Source organism: Antennarius striatus, chromosome 20, assembly GCF_040054535.1.
Source record: "Antennarius striatus isolate MH-2024 chromosome 20, ASM4005453v1, whole genome shotgun sequence".
In the NCBI taxonomy this organism is placed as follows: Eukaryota; Metazoa; Chordata; class Actinopteri; order Lophiiformes; family Antennariidae; genus Antennarius; species Antennarius striatus.
The window spans coordinates 13,424,103-13,444,438 of NC_090795.1; the positions used below are offsets into that span (position 1 = coordinate 13,424,103).

At 40.2% G+C, this 20,336-nt stretch overlaps 1 protein-coding gene across 1 annotated transcript in view; it reads right to left on the reverse strand.

Annotated features, from left to right (window-relative positions):
* Nucleotides 1-20,336, reverse strand: part of LOC137587503 (partitioning defective 3 homolog) — a 295,372-nt gene that overhangs the window by 96,109 nt on the left and 178,927 nt on the right. The window contains exons 16-17 of the mRNA XM_068303945.1: nucleotides 16,060-16,246; nucleotides 5,839-5,987 (exon numbers count right to left, since the gene is read on the reverse strand). Coding sequence (XP_068160046.1) covers nucleotides 5,839-5,987; nucleotides 16,060-16,246 — 336 coding nt within the window. The remainder of the gene's footprint in view (nucleotides 1-5,838; nucleotides 5,988-16,059; nucleotides 16,247-20,336) is intronic.

A 20,336-nucleotide genomic window follows, 5' to 3' on the forward strand; every position in this document is an offset into this window, starting at 1 on the left:
AAAGCCCCATCACCAAAAGGAAAAAAAAAACAAAAAACATTCCTGCTATGTGGAGTGCTCCTCCTGGTAAACACACCAACTGAGATAATAAACACAGGAAATTAATTTTCATTGAAATAATTATCCAATACAACTAAATGAAAAATAAAAACTCCTTTTCATGCCATGTTTAGGATCTTTGGGGTCATAAGGGCATCTGCGATTCTGCTGAGTTGGCAACCAATTCTAAGAGAGTGAGTGCTCATGTCATCTATAGATCTGGTGTTGAAGTCCGATAGGTTCAAAGGTCCGCTGTTAGCCACTGTTGTGGATTTTCAGAGGTAAGTATGATGTTATTTCTTCAATGCATCATTTTCCCATCGTTCTATCAATGATGATAACAATACCCAGTTCCAGGAGAAGCTGGACACGATCCAGAAAATAACCTTATCAATAAATAAACACCGGTCCTACACTGCAGCATCCCATTTAGTGGTGAGAGCTCATTATATATACTGTCAAGAAGCATCGCGCAGCAAGACGCAACTTTACTGAGTGCTCAGGGGTTAAAAGCTTTTGGTTTGCTGACTGAAGATTAATTTAACAGCTTGGATCCTAACAACAGATACTCTCTTTATGAATTATGAGAAATTACAATGCTCGGAAAACTTTTACAACGACGCAAAAACCAAGAAAAGAAAAATTGTATTCATTTATTTTGAGAAGGAATTTATTTATATGAAGGAAAGAACTTATTTAACTTGTAAGGCGCAGACACAGGAAACAACAGGATAAAGTTGTAATTTTTAATGTGTTGTGGAAAAAAAAATCCCAGAACAAATGGCAAGCTATTTTTTTTTAGCTTGTGTTTAAAGCCTGCCAACAGTGTACGTGCAAAAGCCAGGGTGCATGTTTGGCACGATGGGATAGCAAGTTAGAGCCGCAAAGGATGCAAAAGTTCAAGGGAACACAAATGACATCTGCTGTACTTGGAAACAGGGAATATTCCTCCTGTATGGTATTCTGAACCAAGATCCCCTCTGCTATTGTTTCTAGTCAGCGAGGAGAATGACTGAGAGAACCAGCGAGACAAAGAGAGCGCGAATACAAGGCAAACAGAGACTTTGCCCACAGACGCCGGCTGCCTCAAACCCACCTTTGTTTCCTTCAGAAGCAGCTCTGGCTCTCCTGGGAGAGTTTGACAGACAGCTCTCTGTATGCCAGTCTATTATGTGATTCCTATCACACAACAGAAGCCTATGTGCTTTGCTCCTCATCTATCTCTTATTCAGAGGGATGAAAATACATATTCCCCCCATTGCATACAGACATAAGCTTGTCACTCCCCACATGCCGGGAATGAAAATGAAAATCATCAAAAAGAAAGCCGATCAAATCAAAAGGGGCGGCGGGTGGGGGAGGGGGGGTCGGGGCACCTGGAACATTATCACAACAACAAATGGTCAATGAGCAGGGTTCCTTAGCCAGATTAAGGGCGAGGACAGTTAATTAGAGGAGATCCATTGCCATTAAACCTTAAAGGGGTGGTATGGCAAACTCCATGAATAAATCAGCAGAGGTTATTACAGGAACAGGAGCCAATAGTATAATTAGAAGAGCTAAAACTATGCTCCCAAGCCATTATTCACCATGGGCCCTTCCATGTAAAGATCTGTGTACAGACAGGGGCTCCATTACACATAATTTATTCAGAGAGCCGGGGCTTTAAGCAGAGCGGTAAAAGGGTGATTATGTTAAAAATATCCTCCAAGGTGGAGGAGGGAAGGCCGTGTCCAGGTATCCCACAAGAAGTGAGGCATCCAAGGGTCGGCTGGGCTCCTATGTCTCTGCCAGGCTTGAACCATTAGCCCAGCAGAGGACGTCCTACATACGCTTAACATGCGCCGAAAAGAAATAATCATTACAACGTGTTAATATCTCAATAAGGGGTCTGGATGATGTCCTGGGATCATGTGTTTTATCAACCAGCTTAAACTTTATTTTCTTCAATGGTTTCTCTCCCCGTGTAAGTTTATACTCACTTTGTTGGCCAAGCTATTGATAGAGAGATGCTGGAAAGTCTCATGTAGAGACTGGTAGTGCACTAGATTAGCAGCTGACTTAGCTGCAACAAGACACATTCGAATTATGGTGAGTTTCAAGTGTCTCATCACAACAGTGACAAGGCTACGTAATACTCATCATTATTTATAACACCTTTCATAACTCTCACAATATATTGAAAAGCCCTTGAGGAATAAAATTATTGTATTTCTGGATAAATGAACTGTTATGTATCTGATGCAGTGGGGTATGATATAGGACACACTTTAGAATATCCCTGAACACAATGGCCAAAAGACAGGTTCAGTGCCTCTTAGTAGCCAAAAAAAAAAAAAACCTCTTGTGACCCCAAAATCCGCTCATTCTGTGCTAATTCATTGGAGCGAATGCACTCAAAAAACTGCCTGAGTATGATGGATCAATCACAGCGAGCTGAAGAGGCCAACTGGCAATGAATATCTCTGTATTGCGAACGCCACTCCATCACCTCTCTCTCTCTCCAGCCCTCCTCTACTGCTGGCTTAATGAGTGTTTTCTTCAGTCATTTGCACTGCAGAATGAGCACAATGGCACAGGTTCTCACATTAGTTGCCAAGTCTCTATTCAGCACCATACAACTCATGCTCACCAATAGGAAAGACCTTCTTTGATTATGCTTCCATTACATTAAACAGCTCTCTCATTCATATGCACCTAAAGGTGCCAAGATCTCATAGCAAATAATGATCGGCTATGAACAAATCATGCAGGACGCGTGGGGCCCATTTTCCAATCTCTATTATTGACCCGGGGCCCCAGCTGTACAATCATAGCAGTCGGATTAATAATTCTGTGTTTTAAGACGGTCCATGTATGGTTGCATAGATGCATCGGTTTTTACGGTACAGTTCATCTCATCCCGCACATCGAATAGCAGAAATAAGTGTGTATGGTTAGTTGCCTTTTACACCATTTACTGAGCGCATGGAAAGCAGAAAAAGAATCTTGAAATCAGGGCAGCGAGCGAATAGTTTTAGAGAAGTGATGTAAGTGGGACAGATATAACACTCCATGAAAGAGCCCGTCAATTGCGAGCTTACAAGGCAAAGTGGCTTGAATGTGCTAATATATTACTGCCAGCCGTGGCACCTCACATCTTTTTCTTTTGTGTTCTGCCTTCACTCAATCTCAATCTGTTCAATCTAAATGTGATTGAACAGTAGGGTGTCTGACCAGTTTAGTTTAGTTCAACAATGATGGGGTCCAAAGCCATAAAATCCATCTGAGAACCTGGAACAAGATTAAAAATAGGGTCGAAAATTCAAAGTGACAGAATAAAATGAGAGTCTGTAGGGAATAGCCTTGTTGAGCATGTTAACCATTCAATCAGGTCGGTTTTTGAAAGTGGAGAGCAGCGTCATTAAGGCATTAATGGAATAAGAGGTGTGCTGTCGATATATTTCTAACTTTTAAAGAAGTTTTTCTAAATTGCCAATGTTAATGCTTAAGGATAAATGTTGGTACTGCCATTCCCAGCAAATCTAATTTTCAGCTCCATTACATACCACCCACTGTCCATGTCCAGTGTTGGCTCTGATTTAATAATTCAAATCATCAACATGCTGCAGTAGAATGTGTCTTTAAAATATATCCAACATGTGTGACATTACACACAAGGTAAATCACTGTCACGTTCACTTTGAACACTGATGGTGGAGCAGGGTTTCCAGGTATTGGTGAGAGCATTTCTCCTCTGGGAGATCATGTCAGTTATTATATGACAATAGTTTATAAATGAGGGGAGCAACTTATTTGTTTTCCTGCCTCATGTTAACACTGTAATATTCTCACTGATGAATTAGAAATTTGCACCAGTACAGGTTGTTTTTATACAGGTTGTATACAGTGTGCCCTCGTTCTTTGCAGTTAATGCGTTCCAGGAACCACACGCCATTAAGGAATCGAGATCGAGATCTATCTATCTCATTATTTACAGTAATTTAAACATTTATGAACCCTCCCCATGCTGATATTAAACCACCTTCAATCTGTATTACCTTTTCCCACACCCTGATAGACTGTTTAAAGCACTTTTGTGTCTATAAAACGTAGCGCACCTTCGGATGCCGTCAGCCAATATAATGTGAGTACGGTATCACGTGACTGCCTACCCGAAATCCGCGATGAGGTGGAGTCTCGAGTTCTAATGCGCAAATAGTCAGTTGAAACTAATGGAAATAAAAATCCATTTAAATTTCACCTTAAAGTAAACTATTTTTTCAAGGAATCCCATTTTCGTATAAATAGTAATGCTGATTAAGATCAGAATTGTCAATTCTATTCACTCCCTCTCCTCCCGTTCTCAGTAACAGATAATTATATATTTATTTGATGGAAAGAATATTATCTAAAAGTTGTAATGGCCGACAAAGTACTCAGGAAACCTACAATGTCTAATTTGTTCCTAAATTTTGAAACTACACAAGAAAGGAATAAAGTACAAGTAGAAGAGAGGGAGGTGGACCCCAAAACTGAAGCCTCACTTCTCTGTAGGAGAGTCAAGGATTCCTGCAGGTCTCTGTGCTTGATGAGTGATGGAGTCTGTTATATGCTATGATTAGTGACTCTGTGAGAGGCTCGGAATTCACAACAGTTTCTTTGCTTGAAACAGTGTGAGTTTGAGTTTGTCTGTGTATTTCTGTGCACGAAACCATACCTCCCCAAGACAAACATTAAAGCAGCCATTGTGTTATGGCTTTTCTACTTGTACCCATGGTCCAGTGGACACAGAGTCATGAAAGATGGAGGCCAAAGAACTGTTTGTGTGTGTGTGTGTGTGTGTGTGTGTCTGTGTGTGTGTGTGTGTGTGTGTGTGTGTGTGTGTGTGCGCGCGCGCGCGTGCGTGTGTGTGTTAGAGGGGTAATGATGCATTCACTGAGACAGATTGCTTGTTTGATACAACGCTTTTGACAACAACTTTGTCTTTTTGTGTTTCTAAAAGAAACAGTTGCGTTCACGGAACATTCTGAATCGATCCCCATACAAATGGATTTGGAAAACACACAGTATGCATTCCAGAGCAATAGATGGCGATGTTGTACCCTTTGACATTTATACAAAAACATTATAATGGATGTTGTGTGAAAGGCCTCTTTAGTGCTTGAGTAGTTGATGGATACATTAGAATCCAGCCAATCAGTTTTGTTTGGAATATGCAACAGGAAAAAATGCAAACTTTTGCTGTGAAGAGATCGACAGGTTAGCTGGACTTGAATGGTAAAAGCTGCCATGCAGTCATGACGCGATGCAGGGCAACTTTCTCATTCGAATGAAACCCTCAACACTTCCTATATTTCCACATACACAGTGAAATAACATATTACATCACTCATTTCTGATGCTTTGCTTTTTTTTTTTTTACTCCAAATATGGAGTACAGCTGCTTCAGTGGACTTACTGGGAGAAAATAGCGTCATGACTTTATTACAAACAATAGCAATGCTTACGGTGAACTGGATCTATGTTTGAATGGAAATGTTTTGGACATTTGGAAAATTAGCTGAAATTTTTCCTCGATGTAAAATAGATGAGAACATTTTACTAAATTCACTCGAAGACCAGCAACAGGAGGAAAGAAACTTCATTTCTGACCAACCCCCTAAAATATGCCAAATAAAATCTACAATTCAGTAAACTATTCTTTAAAACTAAATGTTTGTGCGGTTTTTGACCAGAAAACAAAGAGCGTATTTCCAAAAGCCATAAAAGTAAAAAACATAAAAATAAAAAACTGTATAAAACAAAGCTGGGTTTTACCAAGCTCCATGCTCTTGGACTTCCGTGACGTGATGATGTTGAGTTGAGAAGCATTCTCAAACTGTTTGGTTCGTTTCTCTGACATACTCTGGCGGCCGAAACCCTCCCTCTGGAACGAACCATCAGGGTCTGCATCTGGACTGAGAGAGCTAAAGGGAATGGAGAGAGAGAGACACACACAAATAGACAAGTATTAGAATGCTGCCATGATAAGGAAAAACCCAGAGACATACAACACCAGGCTTGACATCCGGGGTTTCATTATGCACGGACATTTTAAAATGCAGACTAACCGCACCCCAATATTCTGACTGAAAGACAACCTACTCTATCTCCCAACCACAACCACCCCTTCCATACATATTGTAAGACATTCTTGTCACAAGTCATCATCAGTATTCATGTAGCCCGAAATATTCAAGCACAAACCAGTTAGTTTCAGTCATTCATTTCAAAGACTATTCTAATCAAGGACACCCCCACCTTTGGGATTAGGAAAAACTACAACTGGAAAGAGAAGGCCGAGCTGAGATGTGTGACACCACAGTAAGGTGAGGCTGCTCCTGGGTCATGCCCCCCCCCCCCCCCCCTTATACGTCTGGATCAGTGGCAGAGCCCAGCCCACTATGATGTGCTCCCTTTGAGATCCTGTATCTCTGTCTGGATCTTAATTGAAAATCGGAGTGGATCGAGCAAAAAGGGGTTGGCGTGTGGGTGTGGGGTGTGGCGGTATTTGCATGCAGAAAAGTGCATTTACAATTAAGGTGAAAATATTTCACCATTTGAGAGGAGACAGAAGCGAGAAGATGCAGTACTACTGATGCAGTCGAATCAATGTTTAATGCATGAGAGTACGCTGTCACTGCTTCTTTTGTTCTGTTGACGACGACCATACTTTATGGCCATTAAAGGGTGATTATATTTTAACCTTCAGAGATCCTGAATTTACTGTAATTTACCTCAGACATTTCATCAGATGATTCGCTCACGCCTGCCATTATAAATGCAAAGGTTTTGTCCTGATTTCATGATCATTTTTGAAAGCAGAATAGCGGGGAGGAATTATAATTTGGTCTATTCTTCGTAGAGTACGTGCACCATCAAACAGCTGCAGACCTGTTGGATGAGTTGTTTGCATGAAAACAATTCTTACTTGCGTTGTCAAGGCCATTTAACATAAGAACGGCTTCAACTGTCACAGAAGGGCCAGCGCCAACATATCACTTTGCTGTCGACCATACCTGACAATCCTGACTAAGATGAGGGCACCTCACAGGACTGACTCCAGCTGACACAGGAAGACAGCTGGGTGTAGCAGGAAGAGAGGGCTGACAGCCCAGATGTATAATTCATTTATTCATCATCCCTTGCTATTCTTCTCTCATCATTTCAAGCCTACAAAAACCAGTATGCCCTTTTTTTCTTTTTCTTTTTTTGTCTGCAAATGTCATCTGTCAGAGCGTCACAGAGAAAATGCATGAGAGACAGGACACAGTTTCAGACTCAATTTGGATTTCCTCCACTCTTGTTGATATTATGTATTTCAGGGTCAAACAGACCTAAACACAAAATAGTCCAAATAAGTCATGAGGTGGGATCATGGACAGCCCTGTCACACAGGCACACAGAGGTGTGAGTGTGTGGCTGGAAATCCTGTGGGCAGTGAGGATGATGTTCAGAGTGTTATTCCAGCAGTGATGCAAAGACACTTCATAGCTGCTGGATCGATTTTTTTAACGCCTCCCCTGGTTTCTTTTGGTCCATGCAGAGCAATGACTAAATGCCCAGGTTGGGCGTCAAGGGTAACCTGAGGAGAAGCAGCCAATTGTGTTGCTTTGAGCACACCTCCACTCTGGAGGTCTGGTCAAACTTCACAGGTCTGTGCAGTGATGAATATTTGAATAGATAGCTTCTACCTTGTGCACTACTGGTTCTCATACATTTCAACGTGTGTGACATTATGGCTTAGAAATTTCTACCCACGGACCTTTGTCACAGGTTGCATGTTTTCAGATTGGAATAGTTGTTCTGAAACCAATTTTTAGTAACAAAAAAAATCTAGTCAACTAGAAGGTGGCACACAAAAATCACAGCTGCCACAGTGCATTAATAGAAACCCCTCACTCAGTTAGAGAGTTCAAATTTCTTTCGACTCGCTATTACTTCTCCCATAGGATTGCTTCTTGTAATGAGATACTGCTTGGAAAGTGTCTTTGCTTTGACCCACATGCTTATTAAGCTAAAACATCTACTAGTGGGGGGAAAAGCCAATGGAAAGGACCTGAACTATTTGGGAAGACCCATACTGGATATGGATGACTTTTCAATTTGGCCACATACTCAATGAAATATGCATTAGATAGATGGAAATTAGAAATAGTTGGCCATGTGACTGTTTCCAAGACAAGTTAGATAGTCTGCAATACAATTTCTTCCTCAGACCATCCATCTAGTCCCTGCCTCAGGCCGATCTTTAACAGCAGTCTGAATCCTTTTGGATAATACATTCTCTCATCTCCTTCTTTAAGCAGTGTTTAAAAGCAATTTCTATAATTCTGAGCAGATGCTTTCCTTCCTGTTAAAAGTCCTCCCATCATCTAAAATTAACCAGCGCTCAGGATTGCTCACAGGCATATCCACAGCTTTTACTTGCATTTTATAAAGCCTTGTTCCTGTCTCCATCTCCCTCGCAGGAAGTTAAATGTGTCAACTGCACATCAGCCTTGTTGCTAAGTGGTAGCACATAAAATCCTTATACTCAAGAGTTACCCTGGAGACGAAAGCCATGATTTTACTCATTTTTTTTCTTCTTTTTCCCGACTGCAAATCCTTTTAACCTTCATTTGCTTTTATTGACAATTCTCCAGTTCCAATGAACTGAAATGAACTTAATCTCTAACAGCAGATGCAGGTGGCGTGCAGCTATTTAAAAAAGATGATTCATGGCATCATCTTCAAATTGCCAAAAAAAAAAAGTACAATAAAAAATACTTCCTAAAGCAACATGGTTAGATGGACAAAATTTAATCCCATTTAGCAACACCTCAAAAAATTATGTATAATCCCATTCCATCCATTTGTTGCCATAACGTGTTTCCTACCAGCTAGTTTAAAATAGTTCAAAAAGACGAATGCAAGACTTATCAGTTACAATTCACAGCTTTCTTTAATCTGTTATTTTTCCAAAAGTTTTGAAGATTCAGTCATGAAAGCCTTCCCATGAACAAGACTCTCAATTCTACTTTTCTGATTTACTACAAACCTATCAGGTGGAGGTAAAGTCATTGTAAAGGTCACTAAATTTCAACATTTCTTTTTGTTTCGAACTCTTTCTGACAGGATTTCGGTCCAATCAGCACAGAGGCTGCACTCACAAACGTGCTGATTAGCGTTTGTCTGAATAATGACTCATCTTTCTCTATTTTTGTCGTTGTATTTTATTGTTAGATTTGATTTGTTTGATTTCTATCTGTTGCAGATAAGACAAACTTCACTCTGCAACTATTCCGATTTAGTTCATGTCTTCCTTCCAGTCCTGGGAGCATTTTGTCTCAATTGCTAACTGTATGAGCAGATGGATGTGATCTGTGTGGTCCCACAAGGATACAACTTAGGACTGCTCCTGTTTAACACATATGTCATTCCATCATCACATCGAACAAAAACAAAAAGGAGCCTACCAAAATCTAAGAAAAAACAAAACAAAACTGTCGTGGGGATGATCAAATTTTGTTTCCAGGTAAATAGATGCAAAACAGAATTAACGTCTCTCCCCAAAACTCATTGTCTTTCCCAACGTAGAGTCTACACATGAGCCTTCAGTCACATTAGGCTCAGATTTAAACATTAAAAAAAACAATCACATCAAAGCAGTCATCTCATCTGCGTCGTCCATCTAAAATACAGTAAACGTATTTCCAACATCAGAGGAATAATTTCCATTCAAGCACCAGGAAAAACTTATCGACACCTTTATATCCAGCAAGATTATTTTCAGGGTTTTTCCACAAGAACTCTTCGACAACAACCAGAATAAACTGAAGGACACAAAGAAACACAACTACATCACAACAATTCTAAAATCTACCAACCAGTCTCTCTTCTTTCTGTGGTATTTCATAGTTGATTTTTTTGAGTCTCTTAAATCTCTTTGAATGTACCAATAAATAATTTTTTGCCTTTGCTGTATTTTATTGTCCTATTAAACACATTGAATTCCTATGAACCCCTCCATATAAATAAAGATCCTCTGCCTTGCCACTTAAGAATGAATCAAGACGAAAGAGGCATCACTGTTCTCAGAAAAGTGGTGGTTGATTTGATCAAGTGCATTCATTGCCTGAGAGAAATGGGTAACAGGTGGAGAGCGATGGCCTTCATAATGTTGGAAGAGGTTGATTCAGCTGACCGAAAGGGTGCAAGGCTAGTTTGAATAACTTCATAAAGCCCAGCAGTTCTCAGAAAAACTATGAACTCTTAAAAGCATAAATCATTAAAATAGAATATATGTCTCACATTTTCATTTTTATTTTACTCACTTAATTGCAGCAATAAAACATTTGACTTTGCACTAGATTTAAAAGTAAAACGGCTGATTCGGTGTTAAATGGAGGAGCTGCAGCTGCACCTGTGATTTGCTACAATCTCCCTCTAAATGTGATGAAGTTGCAGGGAGAGACAGAGAGGGAAAGAACAAGAGCAATTAAGACCTCTTTGTCCGTCGGCTGACTCCTGCATAGACCTCTTCATTCATCCCCCAGTCTGGTGTGCGGCTGCTTTAATTGAGTTTAGCTGCACTGACTTGTCCACTCTACTGAACAGGCAACTGACAAGGACCAAGCAAAGAGGATATTTTGTGTGACAAGTGCATGTGTGAGTGTGTAGGTCACATTCACATCGCTCACGCTGAGATTCACCTGCGGCCTTGTTACAACTAGGCAGTGTAGAGTACGCACACACAAACACACACGCACACACACACACACACACACACACACACACACACACACACACACACACAGAGTAAACACAGCGATGAAACCATGTATGACATGCTATTAGCAATGGCTCATGGTAAATATTCATAAAGTCAGAGGGTAATATTAGCATTTCTGGTGAAAGTAATTAATGAAAGTGTGTATGGATTGTTTGCATATAAAGTTATGCTGATACCTTGGTGGAAAAATATGTTCTTAATAATGCACTTGTGATTCTTACTTGCATTTCTGATGATGATGACAATGATGATGATGATGATGGAGACTATTAGGGAGTCAACTGAAGTAGCTGGTCTGCCTGAAATGTTAGCTTGGAAGTTTGTTTGTTCGTGTCTATGCGGACCTTTTCCACTTTATATGTTAATTTGTGAAATTGTTTACCAGCCGATGTGTTTGAACACTCGTGAGACAGTGTGTCTACAGCAGCGTGTGTGTGTGTGTGTGTGTGTGTGTGTGTGTGTGTGTGTGTGTGTGTGTGTGTGTGTGTGTGTGTGTGTGTGTGTGTGTGTGTGAGTTATGAGCTGCTGGTTGATGTACTATGTCAGAGCTGCCTGGGAAATTATGTTTCCACCTGTGACACCTCACAAAGACAGAGAAGGGTAAAGATGACTTCTCTCTTTACTTCTCTGGCACTTTCTCACTGTTTTTTTCTACTGTAACTGCCCTCAATGACAATTAGAATGCAAAACTCAACCCCCAGTCTGTCTTCATCCATACCAGAGGTCAATCCACAGGCATAACAGTCGTCTTGTTAGATCAGGTTTGCGAGAGCGACCCTATAGGGGTTTAACAGATTTGGAGAATTTTTCTTGGTCTCTTCACTTTTTAAACACAATACTTAAATACTTATACCCAGCTCAAAAAAACTTACTGAGCTAAATTTTTTGGAGGGGGCTTGTACCTGTGAGCTATGAGAGGGTTTGTAGTAAACCAACACGTGGTATCACTTGCATTTGACTCGTTCGAGGTTACAATCGCAACATATTTCTACAAAAGCACGAACAAGGGACTTTGATACCAACGATGGGTTTCTGGCAACTCTAGAAAAGTATGCATACTTGTGAAATTATTTTTTACAATTGTAGTTTTGTTGGGCTTTAAGACATTTTTTGTTCTGCATTTGTCTCATCTCCTCTTCTGAGCACTAAAGTTTAATTTGGGTGGGAGTCAAGACAGTAACAGTGGTTGGTTTGGAAATAGCAGCCTGAGAGCTACAAGATAGCTGGAAGCAGGTAGTTCCTCTGAAAGAGTTCATGATTCCCAGATATATTGTGTAATGCCTCCTAGACTTCAGACTGATGAGTATGCTGCAGACACCCCCCCGGCTTTTATTTTGCATTTCTGTGCCAACTCAGTATACACTATACTCTTATCACGCCCTTGTATAAGTTAAAGAACTCTGTGGGTATGAAAATGCAGAGCTGCTGGAGTTTCAGATGAAAAAGAACAAGCTCAGTTAGTGCAAAAAGGTTCATGCAATGGTGATGTAGCCTCCCCCACTGGACAGAAGAAAACTTCATTTCCCTCAAAGTGTTTGTGAATGCATTTTTCTAGACCATGGTTGGAAACTAAAATATTTTTAAAAGGCAACATATGCTTCTGACCTATCCTGACATGATTGTGTGCCTTCAGTTCAGGAGATACATCACAGCAAATTATTGGAACAGAACTGTCATCGAATAGCAGATTTCTTCACAATAAACAGTCTACCACCCACAAATAAAACTTTATTTGGAAAAAGGCAGCAAGTTTGAACAAACGTCCGAGACAGGCAGCCTCCTAAATCCAGAAAAGACAAATCCAGTTTCCCAGGATAAATATGGTGATTGCAGCGTTGAGAGGTGACGCATCTCTGAAACATCATCCTCTTTGCTTCACCACTTTGTGAGTAAAGCGTTAAACTCCTTGTGGTGCTCTAACAAACAAACAGGTGTTACACAAGTGAGGGCGTTGTTCTGAAAGGTAACGTGTGCACAAGTGTAGTGTGTGTGTGTGTGTGTGTGTGTGTGTGTAAATTCTGATGAAAATCAGGTGAAACCAGGAAACATTCCTTCTGTTTCTCAGATCAGTCTACTTGTATAAGGAGGTGAAGTTACAAAATGTACGTTTGTGCTTTTGAAACTGTTCCACTATTCATTCCTGAGAGAAAAACCCTTCATCTTCTGATTTAACCAGATTATTCTGCAGCGGTATTGGATGAGCTGGTGCTTCCTATCTGTTTTACTGTAAATCAAACAGACATGGTTCTTCCTGTTTGGCTTTGGATTCAATCTAATGAGAGAGGAGGCAGAGGGATTAATGTAATATGTCAGGACTCTATGATGGAGTGAGCTTAGTGCAGATATGCACGATAGTAATTTAGTATTTATTTATCTTGTGAAACCTGACAGAAGACGGCTGGTTTCTATCTCCTTCCTGTATCACATTCACACAACCTTTACCTCAAGACAACCTGAGCTCAACCAACGTAATTAGAAGTCTAAATCTCTCTAGAATTACTCTAAATGCTCCTAGAATCTAATCCAATTGGAATCAAAAGTTATACTATCACTCCCACAATGCAGCTGATAAACCAGAGCCGAAGTATAAATAATAATACTCATAAAACTGTCTGTAATACAGCTGGCACAAATAAAATATTGGATCTCTGTGCATTATCATTTTAACAGAGATCTAAAGTATGGGGCCATAATGTTTACAGCCCGTGTTATGTTCATTTCCAGCCTGTAAATCTAATGTGGAACAACAATAGTTCAAAATAGCACCTATCGCATTAGAGAAAACAGAACAGGTTTCTATAGATGGAGCTTCCTTCATTCTACAAGGTTATAATACCAATACAGATGAAGCTCCATGTGTCATATAAGGTTCTGATATTACTACGGATGGAGCTACATGTGTTCTAGAGCATTGCAGTAACAATAAAAGGATGTGCATAGTAAAACGTGGGGGAAAAAAACAACATGAAAACCAAAATCCATGCATGAGCACAACGACAGAACACACCATCTTTCAATATGGCCAAGGGATATCAATCAAAACCTGACCAACTTCTGTCTTGTGTCACACGGGAATCCCTCCTCTTAAACAGACGTTAATGCTGGGAGGCTATGTGTAAAAACAGCGGCATGCGGGAGACCTTTCATCAGAAACCTGCAGAGGATAGGACTGAAACACAGGGAAAACTGTAGGACAGATGAGAACACATTCACTGTGCTCGATAACAGAGAAAATAAGAAGTGAGTAAATTAATAAAAACAATAGGAAGGGTCCTTTTAACTGACTTTTGTTTTACATAAGACGGTATTAAGTTTATAATTAACTACAACCAGATGCCTAAATGAACATTTGATTACTCCAATATTAATGGAATGAAGTAAGTCAATATCAGATTAATTTCACAAGCAACTGGCTCACTATTCCCTGTGCGGGCAAAATCACATGCAAAGGAAATACTTTTGCAGAGGAAATAAAAGAGGAGGAAAAGAGGGGGATCTTACTCTACTAAATTTTCTGGGGTGAAAAAGGGACAAAGAGGAGAAATAGTCTGAATTATTATTTTAGTCAACCAGCTCTATTTGAGTTTGGCACGCCTCATGAGAAAGTAAGGCTGACTAATACTGAAGGCTAGAGGTGACATTTTCGCAGCGCTGCACAATACATATTCAATATGTACATAGCCCTGGTTGCACTGTTGAGCTTAATTAAAAAGTAACAGTTCCAATGCACTGGAGTCTGACTGTAGCACATCACCTGCTAGCTCAGTACACCTGTTAACACGCTGTGTGTACATGCATGTATGTGTGTGTGTGTGGGGGGGGGTGCACACACATGTGGAGGATGATGGGGACACTAGAAAAATGAAAAATGAGAAACAGTACGTCACAAAGACGATGCACATTTAAGCATTCGTTTGCGTTTGAGTAAAAGAAAAAGCTTTCGTGTGTGTGTGTGTGTGTGTGTGTGTGTGTGTGTGTGTGTGTGTGTGTGTGTGTGTGTGTGTGTTTGTGTGTGTGTGTGTGTGTGTGTGTGAAAGAGAGAGACAGAGAGGGAGAAAGAGAGAGAGAGACTTTGAGGAGATTAATTATTCACAATAACCCAAGGCAGTAGTATACTACTCACTTCTGTCTTGTGTGCACACACACCATGCATTTCTGTGTTGTGTATGTATGCCTGTGTGTAAATGGAGAGTTTGTAGGGAAGTCTTAGTGTGCTTCGACCGTATGCTGCAGTCCTAATCCACTGTGACAAAGCTCTGACATCACATGAACAACAGCCATGCTGAGCAAATCTATTCATTCATAATAAATGAGGGGAGTAGACAGAGAGAGGAGGGTCTCTGGGGGTAGACAGAAAAAAAAAAAGACTAAATAGCATCTCTATCTTTGGTATCCAGTTCATTAACATAACTCATAAAGGAGGAGAAAAAAACTAATTCAAAAGTAAGAAACAACTTATGTTACGTAAAAACAAAAGGGGAATCAGGACATGATTGGACTGCTTGTCCTTATATCCTGCACTGCAACACTGTAATCACAGGAAATAATTATTCAGAGTGAGTGATTACACCTTGAATGAAAAATAGGAATAAATTGCTTTGCTAAAAGGCAGAGATGAGAAGACTGCAACATTTTTTTTTTAAATCCACCATATCAAGAGACATTATGCAGTGCTGAAATCTTATTGTATTTCCCCTGGTCTGCTTTGTTTCTCCGCGTAACCATTCGACTCCCTGAAGAGACTTAGATCTCTAACAAGGTTGATGATTATTGGTTTCATATTTTATTTTGAAGGCGCTTAAGCCGGACTCAAATCTGAAGACAAAGTGGGAAGCTGGAATCCCAGGAGTGGTTAGGGTTGGAGAAGGAGGTACTGGGAGTAAGTACCTGGGAGGTTTGTAACTCGCAGTCTGGATGCTGCTGGGTCATTTATTATTCAACACATACATATACGAACACACCTAGATGCACTTTCATGACTGAATATGTATTCACCTTGTGGAAAATAAGACATTTCCTGATGTTTCTCACTCAATGATGGTCTCAATTTTATGATGATTAAGAGCCCTCATATACACAGACAAATAGTTGGCTAACCTTTTCCTCCTTCATGTAGGAACTGATAATAAAAGAAACTCCACAATGGGCCTGTCTCAAATGGAGCTTGTCCATCAAGGTATTAATAATTCAGTCGACTCTATGGCAAAGAGCAATCTGCAGCTCACCATTCATTCTGATCGGGAATCTCCTGGATCCAGGGCACCATGTTCTCGCCCACAAACCCCATGTCATCATGGGAACTGGTAGATGATTGGTCAGAAAGGTGTGCAGGAAGCAAGGGTGGCCTATCGTCTTCGATCATTACTGTGTCATCCTGTGGCATGTTCACAGTCGGAGAGAGTTGGTAGTTACCTGAAGGAGAGAGAAGAGGCGATTTAGTATGACTACATTCAGGATAGTTTCAAGACTTCTGTTCCAATCGTTCAAAAAAAAAAAAGTCATCAGTAGGGCAGCACAGCTGCACACTGGGCAGAGCTGCTGCCCCACAGTAAGAAGCATGCAACTTTTGTGAACTGGTCACTCAACATTGTCCGTAGGTGTGAATGTGGATGGCTGTCTGTCTTTTTCTGTGGTTATACAATGAACGGGCAACTTGTTCTGCCTCTTGCCCATAGTCAGCTGGAATAGACTCCAGCATAACACGGATTTTGATGAGTGACAATAAGATACTCTGTACAAAAGAAATTTTGGATCAGATGTGTACTTGATTCTGAGGTGTTTATCAGACTAAGTTATGCATAATGCCTGAAATAAGTGGACTATTCCCTCTGGGCCGGGGGTGAGTTTCTGCTAACAAGGGAATTAAAGTACTTTGTGGTTTTGTTCATGTATGAAGAGGAAATTGATGGACAATTTGGTTTGGTCTCAACAGTAATATGAGTGCTGTATCATACTGTGACCGAAAAGAAAGAACAAACAAACAATTTTTGTCTTTCTCTATAGGCCTATGATGAAAAAGATTTTTTCCCGTCTCTCACCCAAAGTAAGCTGGGATAGGTTACAACTCTTCTAACTGCACAGCATAATAAGCAGTTAAAAATAATGGAAGGAATGGATGGATGGATGATGGATGGATGGATGGATGGATGGATGGCATTGACATAAATACGCCAAGTTAACAAGCTCACAGGTTGATATTCCATAATGTTTCTGGGCAGAATACTTTTAGAATGATAGAAAAGTTTTAGACCTGGACACTTTATTCTCCTTAACCCTTAACCAAGGACAAATATGAGCAAAACATGAGTTTCTCTGATCTGCATTGTGCCCTGCCTGACCCTGCCCGCTGAAGACTTCTTTGAATCACTCCTCAGAAGTCAAAGTCAACGAGGAACGTGCTGCTGAAGCCGACACTTAGCATCAAGGACAGTAAAATGTCTGTTCAATAGCATGAAAAGGGGCATTACTGTATAGTGGAGCACAATTCACTCTGCAAATTGATCAGTCGATGCAGACACTTAAAAAATAGGGAATCAAAGTCAAGATGCATAAGATTTGACTTCTACCACACACCTGCTAACTATTAGACAAAGGTTTGCAAAAATGCTGGACTTTCTGGTCTTTGATTTTGTTTCAATTACCGGGAGAGAAGCTTTGCACATCTAATACCTTAGGAACAATTGTGTGTAATCACTATCAGCAGACAACAATATTTACTCTGGCAGGACTCCAACATGAATCTAACAGGCATTAAATTTAACCGAGGCCTGACAAATGATAAATGCACGCAGTGGAAGTACAATCCAAGCACCAATCAACACAGCAGAGAGTATTTAGTTTAGGTATTTGCATTACATTAAAAGAAAAAACAATGATAGAGAACAGATGTGGAGGGAGGACAGAAACCAACAAACAGTTCCTGACCAAGTAAAATGACGAGCAGAAAATCAGGCATATAGTAATGCAATAGCTATAATTTTTCATGTATGAACTGAGTCTCATCAGTGGCATGTGACAGAATAGATTTATTGTATCATACATGAATACATGCTCCAAATCACCTCAAATGCTTACAAATGTGTTATATTAGATAGATGTTAAATGTTAAATAGATGTTAAATATTTTGGTTTACTTTGTTTCTGGCAGATCATTAAAATGTATTGTATTCTTTGTGTCTGGAAAATAGCTAGCTCTGGACTTACCTATTAATTCATCATTGCTCATCCTTTCATGCACTAACGGTTGGGTTAGACTAGTCAAGGGGTCTGCCAACACTGTACAGGTGAAATGAAGGCCATTTCTCACTCGGGCAGCTTGACAGGGAACCATGGGTAATTGAATTCACCATATATTGTAAGTCAGCAGGCCAGCAGTGATGACAACAACAAACTCCAAGGGGTCAGATGGACCAGACTCAGCATATCACTTCCATAGCAGACTAACTAGTACTGTTATGATGTGTGATTTGGGGCTACATAAATAAAACAGAATTGTCTTGGGTTGGATTAAAGCACTGGATCATCAATCATTATTCAATTCAAATATGTATGCATTCTATTAACTGTAATAACCGCTGTAGTTTCACAAAGAAAAATATGACTGACAGACAGACGGACGGACGGACGGACGGACGGACGGACGGACGGACAGACAGACAGACAGACAGACAGATACTTTATTAATCCCGGAGGACATTGCATAATCCCGGAGGAAATTGCATAATCCCGGAGGAAATTATATTTCAATATTGTCACTCATCCTTCCAAAAGCATACTTTCCTCCTTTGTTATCAATCTCCCTGCTTTACAACTAGTCACACATTCTCCCTTAGGTCCACAAGTACCAGTGTTTGCAGAACGGGAGGAGATGTAGGTCATACAGCAACTACTTAGTGTGTTATTATAATTGTTTTATCTTTTTATTAAATATTATCCTTTACCCTTTTTCTTTAATCTATTTGAGCATTTGTTTGGACTTATAAACTATAAATGATGAGGTATCTGTCAGTAAATATGTGAAAAAAAGATGTCAAAAATGCATGCACACGCCCATATGTATGGATCAGTTAGAACCAACCTTTTCTTTTTCTTAAGTACCTCAACAAAAAAGAAAGTTACCTCTTAGTTGCATCAGCATTATTTAGAATTTTACTCCGGCCGTAAAAACATGTAGTCTATTGGTAATAATACTGAAAGCTTCTCCAAACAAAAGTGAATGTTCACCTTTAGCTAACAGAGAAGAGAGTTTTAATTAGAAAGTCACCACGCTACCTTCAACAAGGTTCATGAAACATTTTTGGTCACAAGAAGCAAGTACACAAAGAATCATATTGTCACATTCATGCCATCCTTTCTTTCTGAGTAGCTGATGGACACACACATACAATAAATGGTTGTGGCCTTGCAGATGATCTGAAAAGTGAGGATAGTAATGCAGCACTATCCACAAATGCCATCATAATAAGCACAAAAGGAAATCACCCACTGACATCAATCCTTACAGCATGTTAGCAGTTAAAACCTTGATTTTCCATCAAATTTCAGTTATTGCAGATAAATAGCAGTGTGGTTCATGAAACTAGACTGAGAAGGAATTGTGTGTGTGGGGGGGTTCTTGATGAGTACAAGTGTGTGTAATACCTTCATTATTATTTTTGGTGCAGTGGTGCACCTTTTACAAGCCCCTAACGGTACATGTAAAGATAAAATGAGATGCAGACGACAATACCAGTAAAGACATATTCAATCAGATCGATGGTGTATGACTGTGTGTTGCTCAAACTAATGTGAGGCTATGAATGAAAAACAAACTGATGAAATAAAGACATAGTTCTGTAGTTTTACTCGGAAAGATCATCTGACTTTGCTGTTAGCAGTTGTGATATCCCCCTCTGCCTCAAGGCATCACAGCAAAACAGCCCCCAGTGTCAAAACGTGGGCACTGTCAATGCTACAAGTGTTTTCACCAAACCACAATCCATCCATCCATCCATCCATCCATCCATCCATCCATTTTCTGTAACTGTCTATGTTGAACAGGGGTCTGACAGGGGCTGTACGCTATCCCAGCTGAGTTTAGGTGAGAGGCGGGGGGATCGCAGGTTCATCACAGGGTCATAGTGAAAGACAAACACACCATTCAAGTTCATATTCACATGTATTATGCCGTTCAGAGTCACCAGTTCACCAAACTGTGTGTCTTTGGTGGCAAGGGAACCGGAATACCCGGAGGATCCAACACCGAGTCAGAACACCCAAACTCCTCGAACTTACATATTTGTAAGAAACAATTCAGATTTTTTAATAAAGACCTACGTTCATGCCACCCTAACGGCATATTCAGTACAGTAAGAGTCACATAATTCCATGACTGTACAGAAACACATGTGGCCCTCAGGCTTACCATGCTTCGCATGTGAACTCTAATCTGTGGGACTGAAGCGGATATGTTCTTCCCGCCTCTGGCTGAGAGCAAAGACAGAGACAGATGAGCTTTCTGGCT